At 35.3% G+C, this 12,371-nt stretch overlaps 1 protein-coding gene across 8 annotated transcripts in view; it reads right to left on the bottom strand.

Annotated features, from left to right (window-relative positions):
• The window catches only part of DYNC1I2 (dynein cytoplasmic 1 intermediate chain 2), a 33,419-nt gene that overhangs the window by 8,798 nt on the left and 12,250 nt on the right, over positions 1–12,371 (bottom strand). For all 8 annotated transcript variants that reach the window (XM_075153236.1, XM_075153233.1, XM_075153237.1 and 5 more), the window contains 5 exons: positions 11,038–11,153; positions 1,993–2,082; positions 1,564–1,726; positions 1,372–1,471; positions 707–832 (listed from right to left, as the gene is read on the bottom strand). In XM_075153236.1, coding sequence (XP_075009337.1) covers positions 707–832; positions 1,372–1,471; positions 1,564–1,726; positions 1,993–2,082; positions 11,038–11,153 — 595 coding nt within the window. The remainder of the gene's footprint in view (positions 1–706; positions 833–1,371; positions 1,472–1,563; positions 1,727–1,992; positions 2,083–11,037; positions 11,154–12,371) is intronic.

Genomic DNA, 12,371 nt, shown 5'->3' with positions numbered 1-12,371 from the left:
TTGTATTCCTCCTAGCATAGTTTGTTAGCAAGGGAAGGCCCAGTAATGCACAAGATTTTAATAACGTTTTGCCACATTCTGTGGTCATTTTCTTAGAGAATGTACAAATCCGCTTTGATATGATAAAATTACTTTTGCAATCTGGAGTTTGACAGTAATCTAACAACATGAGATTAAATTTTGATTCAACTATGTAACTTTTCAGAATTATGACATTTGAAAATAAACTGGCTATCCCAGGCTTGGTATAATGGAAGAGATTTGCGTGTTTTTATCTTTCAGAAAGCTACTAGAAAACCTCCACCTGCCTTTTTTCTTGATGCATATGTTTCTAGTTTTCATACTTGCCCCATCTCCTCAGGCCATCTTCATTTTATTCAGTAAACTAAGCTCTCATAGTATACAATCCCACTCAATCCTCTTACACACAAACCTTCTTTGTGGTTCAACCATAACACAAGAAGGTTTTTTGGTTTTTAAATAAATTAAAACAAGAAAAGGAGTTCTCAAACAAGATTGAATTCTGAATGATGTCAGAAATTCTGAAACAGAATAATGTTTCTAAACTGAAATCTCTAGCTATCAACATCTGTTTGCAAATATGTGAATGCCAGCTCAATGAAATCATTATGTTGACAAGCATAAGGAAGGTACTTGTCCAAGTTCATCAACATAAAAACTTTAGTCTCCCGAGACAGAATCATACCTGGCAGTGAAAGACATACTCTGGGGTAGTTTTCTTGTATTTCATATTCCATACAAGGGCCACCCCATCAGGCTCATGAGGTGCATCCTCATTGTTGTTGTAAGAGGCTACAAGTAATTCTGGGTACTGTAAAATAAGTGGAAAAGACTCAAAGTAAGCAAGATGACTAGCTAGTGGTCCAGACAACCCTAGAATCTTTGTTTTCTTTCGCCAAAATAAGGTTAAAAAAAAAACACCACCAAAAAACAAAAGCCACCTTACATTATATAAGAATGAGAAATTGTCAGTTAAAACTGTAATTGTTTCAAATTTAGCTCATAAAACAGCATTAATATACACATTAGAGTCGTTCTGTCTTTCATCATAAACTTGCTTTTAAATGTGAAAACCCAGTACTTTTAAGTGAGCTTTTTCCAGTGAAGCTAACAGTTACCTCTACAAAGTAGTCCGTAAACCAGAAACAAATATGCTGAAGACTTTCTTCATAATACAAACATTTTGCTACTTTTCACAAAACAGTTCTGTTTACTTTTTGCAAACTATGGAGCACGTAAGGAACACATTCAGAAATATAGCCTGTATCAATTGTACTTATAGAAGTGTCAAGCGCATAGAACTAGAATAATTTACAAAGATAACTGCTTACTGTAAGCATTATTTTTTACCTGAGATGACCAGTCCAAACAACTGACAACACGATGCTTTGACCAACGTTCATCAAAAAACTGCCTATTTAAGGATAGTTTTGCTCCCGCTTGAATCTCTCTATAAAGGCAATTACCAGATATTAATCTTAGATAACTTTTTCAATTACAAATATTGCACATTCACAATAAAGTATTCAACATTCATGTTACCCTTCTTTGTCTTCTAAGTCTCTTCCACTGTAGTCAAAGAAAATATTGATTTGCTCAGAAAGGGCTCTTTCGACAATCCTTGTGGAGTGGTCAAAGAAACTTAAAAATTCTTCAGAATGCAAAATTTGTTGTTTTTCCTCTTCTGTAAGTTCATGAGGGGCAGCTGGAAAAGAATTATACATACATTCTCTGGACTGCATACTTTCACCAATTCTTTCCAAGAAAGAAAAAAAAAGTATTTATCATGATGTTGGAAAATTTGTTTCCTAACATCCATAGACTTTAATTACATTTTTACATTTTATATTTTGCTAGCTGATTTTTAAAATGTAAATCAAATTAATTTCAACTTAATGGAAAGAAAAAAAGTTAAAAATTTATTGATGCCTTTCTTTACATCACACTCAGAAGTCTTGAGGTGAACTGTACCTTCTTCCTCCTCCTCTTTTTTTAATGTTTTTTCTTCCTCAGGTTCAACTAATGGTTTTGGTGCAACCACATCATCTTCATCTTCCTCATCTAAAGAGAAACATTATGGTGAGACTGTCAATGTTTTTAAAGAGGAACAGTAACATTCCATATGAATCTCAAATAAGCTGATGTAAAATGGTATCATTTAGCTTAAAATGGTTATATTTGTAAAATGTAGTCCCCAGGATAACATTATCTCAAACCAAAAGATCATTGGAACACTGTCTACACCTGGATTTTAGTTGCACTAAATTATGTAGTTGTATAAACTGAAATAAGACACGTAAGAAATTGTAAAGAATCCAAAGTAGAAATCTCTCTCACAAGCATTTATGATTCCATGCAAAACCATGTGGTAGATGCATGTTCTGTGTAACATACTGACATATTAATGCTGCAGAAAAAAGAAAAATCAAATGTCTAAAATAGTCTACAGAGCAGCTGCTTACTTGTGATCTGAAACCATCAGAGTCTAATGGGTCTTCACATGGCATGAAGATGGCTTACATTAGCTTTCAGGTTGCTATTCTGAGAGGCAAATTTTGCTAAAGATAATAGCAGGGAGATTACATTTTTTCTGTCATTCTAAATGCAAGTCTCATTATCTGTATCATGTTTGGCAATGAGAACTTTACAGCAAAATGTGTTTTTCCTAATTGCAATGAATAACATAAAATGTTAATGCTCAGGAATACCGACAAGGTTTACAGCACTTTTTGCATTTCTGCATTTTATTCTTTGAATACTGTAAACCAGAAAATAACTTTAAATTACTTGTGTTGTGGAATATGCATTTCCTGGCTTTTCTTCATCCACTTTCTAGAATAAGCTTCTGAAAAGACTATTTTTATTGGTTAAACAGCTATGTCATCTGTCTATAAGGGAATGGCAGCAGGAGTCTGCTGCATGCCTCATCACAAGTAATGAGACAGTATTGAACAGGGACTATGCTTGTTTGTTGCAGCCATCTCCCTGACCATGTTCAAAGTTATCCAACAAAAAAAAAAAAGTGAAAAAAAAAAATCCACATGCACGCACACACACAAAAAAAGGGTGGTCAAGGGATGGGAACCAGCTGCCAAGCCATGGTCCCAGCAGCCAGGCCAGCTGACTAGATAGCAACAACCAGATGGTACTGCTAGGATTGTCTCTCTGCTATGAGAGATGGCAATGGGATGGCACAACATTTTTCTGCCTGACTGCTTCCAATCATGTCTTTCCCCAATGGCAAGCCTGTGCAATTACCAGCACTCCAGGAGGTCTACAGACAAGCCTTTACCCTGCAAACAAAATACAGCTTGTAGGCCATACCAGCTGCCAAACCACACACATAGTGATAGGTTTAAAGAGGTCTGAAAATCTTTCTAACTCCATAGTATAAGCAATAAAAATATAACTGTACCTGCAGGAAAGAAAGCTTTAAATGACACTGTATAATGCACACAATAATACAAACTCCAACTTAATCAAAATGATAATGACGTATGCCAATCCTACATTACTTGAAATTGAGCGATTTTTACGTTCTGACAAGTTTACAGAACTAGGATAAATGGCATGAATGATTTCAATATATGCTCATACTTTTGAACCAAATGGTGAAGGTTAAAATCTTTCCTTTCAAGGGCCTCAATCAGCCACAAAGGAAAACAGTAATCACTGTCTTTTCAGCCAGCCCAACCGCATTTGTCAGCCCTTTCTCCGTCAATGCAGCCAGAGCAATCAACCTGCCAAACATTCAGAATGGAAAAACAATCTGAAAATACAGGGTATAATGCACCTGCCAGTGAAAATGGCCATTTCAAGAAAAGCTAGTGATCTCAGTGACCCTGCTGAGGAGGCGGTGGTGCAAAGGGGAAAGAACGCGTAAAAGAATTCTTAGTGATCTCCACTCTCTTGCACATTGACACTTCCTTACAAAGCATGCCAATTACAGCTTTTGTGCTACTTAAAAAAAATGAAAGCTTTTTTGGGCAAAATAATCACGCAGAGAAACAGAAAGACACTGCTCCTTTTTAGATGGATTCGCATGTACAGCGGACTAGTAATCTGAAAACTGTATGACTTGTAGCAATTCTAAAGAATGGAATTCTTAATGTCAAATCACCAGAGGTGTGAACACTGATTAATTAAAAAATGTAATACGAGTTAACACACACGATTTTGAGAACAACAAATACAGGACCACATATTCACATTACAGCCACTTGGATAAAAATCCCCATCTTCTTTGCCCTGCCAATCAATCTTGCAGATTTAAATGACGCCTTCAAATTCAGAAATTTGGTTTTGGGTCACCCTGGATACATTATTCTAGCTTTGAAAGTCCCAAATTAGAAATTTCAGCCCAACCCCCCATTAGTCATACTACACTGATTCTAAGTACCATTTTCAGTGACAGGAGTCAAATTCTTGTCAAATGCAGATGGTCAACCCCTTAGCGCTAAGTGACCTTCTAATCTACATATTTTATTCAAAAGATCATATAGTTGATTGCTCCTGCCTTTTAATGTTTGAAACATAAATGGCATATATTATACAGAGATCTAAATTCCTTCATAGTACTTTCACTGCATACAGCCAGCTGATATTACTGCATTTAAATGCAGGATACAGCACTTATTTTAATATTCTCAAAGTATCAAACTTGAAATTGAACATGTCATCTCACTGTGATTTATCTGTAACTACATAAATCTAAACCCTTCTCTCTAAAGAAAGAAAAGTCATATGCAAACTTTCTCATTAAAGGATCTGGAACAAAAAAAAAAACCAACAGAAAACAAAAAACCCCCACATATACAAGTTCTTGACCTCCTTATCTGAAACTAGGATGCTTTCTCACAGAAGTTTACAATCAAAAAAGGCAGCATGAAGCTGTTGGACAACAAAAAAGGTAAGAAGTTTTTGTTTTAATTATTTACTCCTGTCTCTCCTTCATCTTAAATTTATTTAATAAACAGGCCAGGTGCTGGTATTTGCAAGGAATTGGCATAACAATAATATATTACCCAGCAAACTGAAAAGATTCAACATACCATTTTTGAAAAAGTTCCACATCTAGTAAGTCAAGAACCCATGATACAGTGGTGTACTGCATTTACTTCAAGTCAGCTACATAAATTTGGAAACCTTAAAGGCACTAACTTCATCCTCTTTATTCATTATTGTCTGTACCTACTGGCATTCTATGCCACTTCAATTGTCAATATACCAAATACAATTTCGCATTTAAAAAAAGGCTGCTAACACTTAGAAAAGTCATAGGACCGTGAAGACAGGAAATGGGACTCTATGTCACATCAACATATTGATCAAAATTCATTATAATATGCTAAGAGATTAATTCCATGTTATTTCTGACAGGCAAACAGGGGATCTAAGGTTACAAACTGAGCAGTAAAGATTGCATAAAAATAGCAGCTACTTTAATAGCGACAAATTTCTTGTCAATGAATGCTAAAAACACGTTTAATGAACCACTGATTTTTTACTTTGAATTAACATCAAAATTGTAACGTATTTTGGCAAGACAGAAAGAAAAGCAATGTTGTAAATTAGGCTGCACCTAGCAATAACACTATAGAGTGAAGTTCCAGTTGTCCGAGTAATCTGTTGCTGCAGAGTAGGTTAATCAAAGTTAAATCATCTGTGAAATGGGTGGCTTTTGTTAAGCAGAATGTCTTCATATCAAGTTTTCCCATCTATATTTCACTGTACACTTAAGGCAGGTACAGGATAATACATAAATATATACGGGTCTGTTATTTCTTTTTAAAATATTAAAATGTAAAAATACTACATTCACTATAACAGCATCCAAATTGTTATTACTTAGCTTAAGTCAGAATTAAAAGGACAAAAATGCTTAATATTTTCATCCTGCGTCTTGAAGACTTTGCCAGGCAGTAATTCCTCAAAGAGTGGAGCTAATGCAATAATACTGTCTGCAGTTAGTTGTGATTGCACATGCACAATATTGTACAGCAGCACTAAATAACAAGTAGCCCGTTAGCCCAGGAAAAGCCTTAATTGTGACAGCTAAGCAGAATCATATTCTCCTATATGCCTATCTTTCTTTGGATTAACTACTTCAAGGACTCATAACACATCTTTATTGGGTGTACTGGTGACAAATTTCTTGCCATGAGAATTAGAACAATATGTTAGCAAATCACAAAGGAAGAGATCAAACAGTATCGTAGAGAGCAGTGTAGCAAGAAGTACAGATACGAAAAAAAAATTTAGCACCAATGATTACAGTACTCTGCGTGGTGGCCAACATGGAGCCTGCAGAACATTAAGACATATACCAGAGTTCACATCTAAATTGCATCTCTGTTGCTGAAACTGCTTCTGCTACCTGCTAGAAAGAAATGAGTGCATGAAGGAAAATTTCAAATGTATTTTCAGACAGTAGATCTGAAAATCTGCTGCCTGACAGAGCATGCCAAATAAAGGCTAAATAACAGCCCTAATAACCAGTTGACCACACTAACTAAAAAACATGTCCACCAAAATTGGACAATGAGGGAAGCAGGCAGCAGTGTTATACACAGCATCATGGGAAGTGAGAAATGGATTTAGATAGTAGAAAAGGGGATGGCAGAACAAGGATGCTGGGGAATGGAGCAGCCTAAACACAGGATGCTCATGTTATGACGGTGACAAAAGTTATTAAAGAGTAATAATGGCATAGAGATGTAGACGCTTAGGTTTATTAGTTATGAAATAAGGGAGAACAGCCTGAGTACGGCACAACACTTTTATCACACCAAAATAAATTTATTTGGTCCCTAAACAAAAAAGATGGCCATCATTACTGTATCACAGAATGACAAAAACCCAGTAACAGGACGTGCCAAGAGAACAAGAAAAAAAAGTGGGTGTATTTTCTCTGCTATATTCCTCAGAATAATGAACCATTTCATGATTTCATTTCATTTCTTTTACATAATAAATAGAGCTGCTACAGAAACAGTAGGGTTAGAAGATGAAGGCTATTGAAAATTCTGGAGAAAAAAAACAGAAGTGTGTGGGGAAAAAAAAATAGTAGTACTGAAGACAGACACGTGTCAGTATTTTCAAAGCAAGAAGTTTGAGAGCACCAAGACGGCCACGCCTGACAGCACTGCTTACTGTACTTCTCTTCTATATCCTTAGTCACTTACTTGTACACATGGGACCTTGAGGAAAGAGCAGCTGTGGGTTACACCCATCATATGAAAAGCCCATAAAACAAGTATTGCAGATTTACCTTCTAAGTCTACTTTGGATGTGGACATCTTCCTGTAAGAACTGTGAAACATGTTTATTAACTTCAATTAATGGGGAAATTTAATATTCTATACTGTTCAGAACACAGTTAGTGACTTCCTGTGGCAAAATACTTAGCGCTCTAAAGATGACTCAATCGCTAATCACAGAATGAAACTGATTTCTAGGAGAGATCTGGATTTTATTGTTTTACAATATTATAACACAAATCAATCTCCCTAAGATAGGCAGTTTCTCAAATTCTTTGAGGTCATATTAGACCAACATATTACTGCCATAAAATAGTGGATGTTGTGAGAACTGTTAACACATTAAATGCCTCTACCTCCTAAAGAAGCTGTCACATTTCAAAATTAAGAGCTGGGCATTCTATAAGAGAAAGACAAGCCTATCTACTATTTTGGATACAACACTTCAAAGGGGTGAGGGTGAAGAAATGTGGAAAAGTCATAATGCCAGCAATTATACTTTTTGTCTTAACATAAAGAGGCTATAGTGCCACTAACACTGAGGTCACATTCTAGCTCTAGCATCTAGGGCTGCATGCAAAGTGGTCATTCTTTCATCACAAATGGAAGGGGTCACTGGCTCAAAACAGCTGCAGCTGAGAAGCCTTGTATCTGTAAGATAGTGGGAGGGAGTTACTTCATGTTTGAATATTGTCTAGGATGGTGCAACATGTCTGCACTATACAGAAGCATGAACATATAAACTTAGTCTACCTCCCTTCCCTAACTATGGAATTTTCCTGTTTTGGATTTCTCAACTACTGAATACGGTCTTTTCTATCAACTTCTGAGATGAGTGACCTTCGCATTTTAAAACCAGAACTGTCAGGTGAAACGTACTCATTATTTAAATTTAACTGTTTGTTACACTGCATCCAAAACAGGCATCTCCAAAGGCCAACTTTAAGTTGAGGACATGAAATCTCCCCTATGTAACTGCCATTTCATTTGTGTTGCCATAAATATTTCCATGACAATTAGGAACTGTTTTAGTTTAACACCAGTTTTCCCCTACTTCCTATCTGTCCCACCAAACAGATTAGTTGTAGCTTGAATGTTTCCCAATTCAAGTTACAATATAACTACATAGCCATTGTGGCACACAGAAGTGGAACTGTTTTTTTAGTTTTGTTTTTCGTTTGTTCTTGGTTTTTGTTTTTTGGTGGTTTTTTTTTTTTCCCTTCCCAAAATCAGTGTTAGCACAATTCAACCTACAGCACAAGTAGACCTGAACCTGCAGAATGACTGCACAGCATATCTAACAAACCTGCTTCTGTTTTCCTTTGTTCAAAAGTACAGCTCCAACAGCATTTTAAAAATCTCAAGATATGATAATTAAGAAAAGTCCAGTCCACTTCATTTTCTAAGAAAGTGTGAACGTTGGAGCTAACCTAACTGAGATGCAACTTGTTGCTATACAAGGGAGCTACTGAAGATTACTTAGAATCATAGAATCATTAAGGTTGGAAAAGACCTTTAAGATCATCGAGTCCAACCGTCAACCACCATGCCCACTACACCATGTCCCTAAGTGCTGCATCTACACGTCTTTTAAATACCTCCAGGGATGGTGACTCAACCACTTCCCTGGGCAGCCTGTTCCAATGTTTAACCACTCCTTCAGTAAAGAAATTTTTCCTAATGTCCAGGAGGTGTACTTGTATGTGTAAATTCAGGTGCAAGCTCAACTTTCAAGTGTACTTTGTAAGATTATCTTTAGTTTACAGTATACTCAATAAAATAAATAAAAAACCCTCAGATTGTGAGAAGAAACAAGATTCAATGAGATAGAATGTATCTAATTTTATCTAATTGCACTCTGAAAATTCAGCATATTGCTTTTGTCAATTGTTTTAAAGATTTCAAAATTTTCTTCCCATAATTAAAATCTCTCACCTAGTGACTCTTTTTTTGGAGGCAGCATGATTTTTTTTTTAAAACCCATGCCCTATTTCAGATATTATCGTAAATTGTGAACATAGAGCTTAATTTTGAATGTATTTAGGCAGTCTTAAGACAGACCTTAAAAAGATCCTCGACGCTGAAGTGATAAAAAAGCATCTGTAAATGACTTTTGTGAAGTACACATACATAAAATAATTATGATGGCCCTCAAGAAAACAGTATTATTTTTAAGGTGGAATGGATCAGGAGACAACATCTGTATTGAGAGAGCTTTTTGGTAAATGCAGAAATACAGACGACCCATTTTTCCAGCTCCATTACAGTAAACCTCAACTACAGCCTATCCACTGAGCGTAAAACTAGGATCATACAATCCCAAGCAATTTCCACTGGCAGCAGGCAGCAGAAGTAAAACTCTTCAGGCACACAAACTATGAACTAAGTCTTCAGATTCCATGAACCTGACAGAGGGGAGGAAAAAAAACTGAGAGATTAAAGGAAAAGGTAAGGGCATGGGAGAAATAAAAGCAGGAAAACCCAAAATGCCTATCTGTGCAGGGATACAAATAAAATGAAGAATGGGAAAGAAACGCCGTTAGAGAAAAAGTACATCCTCTGTTATTCTGGCTCACTGAATAATGAAGTTTGAAAGATCTGGTTTGTGTCCTGAAGACACACTGATCCCTTATACTGGATACCCAGAGATAAGAAGGGAAGAAACTTCCTAATTGTTGCAATTTACTTCATTTCTTTACCCTTCCCTTCCCCCCCTCACTTAATCTCATTGACAGTGTCATTTGCATCTAGTTAAATTTGCCACAGTGACTTCAAGACACACTCCAGACAAGAGTGGCATATTGATGTAGACTGGAGCCACAACAATTCTGCATCACTTGCATTACACTTTACACTCCATATCATCTGTATTACATTTTCAGGTAAATCATACAGTTTCTGGAAACATCAGCATAAGATTTCAGTTGAGTATTCTCTTCATGGTTTAAAAAGTGCTTTTTTCTCCTTGCATAAACACCCAAAAGTGCACACACCAAAGAGCAGGAAAATGCAAAATTATGAATGTAGAATTAGGTCCTAAAACTGCTAGCAAAGACATATACTCAAAGTCAGTCATATTAAACAACTACAAGATTTTGTTGTAGAACTACATACAAACTAGGTCAAGATTAGTATTTCATTTGCAGCTAAATTCAAGTGTTTCAACATTGAAAAGCAAATTTATTAGCCAACTATGTTTTCTTTGGAAAAATTTCTTTTCTGAAAAGCAAACAAGTCGTGACTGAAGGAAAGCATACGTTCAGTTGCTGAGAACAGAAACTGCATGGGTTAATAAAGAAATTAGTTCCTTCTGTTAAAACTCAGTGTATAAGCTCCAGGTATGAAAATTCAAATGGGGGGGTTTAATTGCTAAGTTTGTTGTAAGGATACACAGCCTTCAAGTAAGTTGTGTGTGGATTCTTAGATGTCATAAATACAAGATATATCCCACTTTCATTTATCAGTTGTCAGCTAATTAAGCAACTCGGTGTCTTATCTGAACGTTTACTAGGAGGAGAAAATACCATGTGTTAGTAATAAAAGTAATGTTAAACAAGATGCAGAATGACAGTAACGCTCTTAAGCAAGACCTGTATGAATTTAATAATTGAATTTATACCAATTATCTCACATATCAACCCTCATCCTACCTTATTAAGTTTCAAGATCACAAGTGCTGGTTCTAATTCAGTCAGTCATCATTATTATAATAAAAGAAAAGAAAAATAACTTGGGTAGTAATAAGTTAACCATTCACCTTCCTTTGGCTGAGTCATAACAGGTGTTTGCGTTTCCTTTGTATATGTAACAATTTCTCGAGGAGGAAAGTCAACTTGTGTAATTTTGGCCATTCCAAGTTTAACAGGTCCACGTCTAAATAAAATTAATAGAGAAATCAGAAAAATTATTTAACTTTATGAATTACTTCACATTTTGCCTAGAATAATATCCAAATCATCATGTCACAGCACTGCTTAGTCAAACTTAAATCCAGTGGAAATTTAACTCTGAGGAAGTCACATGATTATGACTAATAATTTATTATCATTATTATTTAAAATCAGCAGCTATTTATACATCTGCAACAAAAAGAAAGGTATGCAAATATATATATAAATATCTGGATTATAGGATATAATTTTAAGGTTTTGCTCTTTGTGGTTGACTAGGGTACTGCTACATATATGATGTATCTCTATTTTCAGTGGAACAGATCTGCTGACATGAGTCATGTTTGTACAGCAATGGTTCTAGGATTTTAAAGCTTAAAAAACAGCTTAGTTATTCTGAAGGAAAAAGCATTTCCTAGTCCTTTTAACTTTGCTGCCCTTTTTTGTCTACCTCTAAGGTACTATTTAGAATGCAGAACTGCAGGTCTAATCTGAAACTCACACACTGACAAGTGATTTATCCATAATACATTACTCCAGAATACGATACCGAAAACCTCTGAGCTTCTGACTTTAGCTTATGGAAGATCCTATAAACGCAGATATAGCTAGTATCAAACTACAATGCCTAGTGTACTTCCAAAAACCACATAACATTAATTCAGTCACTGTAACTTCCTATAAAAGCTAGTTTCAGTATATATTGTAGTAATACTGCAATGATCCAACAACAATTTACCTATACCAAATTTCGTTTCTTATTATCCACCCTTCTCCTAAGATAAAAGTGAAAGAAAAAGAGTAATCCCTTTTGAAAGCTTTTGGTGGGCAGAATCATAATTCTTACAGCACGATATGGTTTTTAGTAAGTGCTTATAATGAGCTACAGCTTTTATAAACATATTTATAAGAAAAGATAGGAGTCACTCTGTTTTTAAATACAGTTATTCTAAGCTTTTTATTTTAAAGAAATGACTTTTTAAAGTTTACATTTTGCCAAAGAAAGACTCAAAGAAAAACATGAATAAGTTAAGTTTTGTTATTAGAAATAAGCATCTTATGTATATTGAATAATATAAAAATTTCCCATCGCAAGCAAACTGCACTAAGTCTAGGGATAGTGAATTTCTGTCACTCACAGAACAGACTCTTAACATCAACTTGAATTCTTAAAGAAAAAATAAACTCTTATACTTATTAT

This window comes from Calonectris borealis, chromosome 6 (genome assembly GCF_964195595.1).
Source record: "Calonectris borealis chromosome 6, bCalBor7.hap1.2, whole genome shotgun sequence".
NCBI classification, from domain to species: Eukaryota; Metazoa; Chordata; class Aves; order Procellariiformes; family Procellariidae; genus Calonectris; species Calonectris borealis.
The sequence above is the reverse complement of the archived record's forward strand: the minus strand, read 5'-3'. Positions and strand labels throughout refer to the sequence as shown.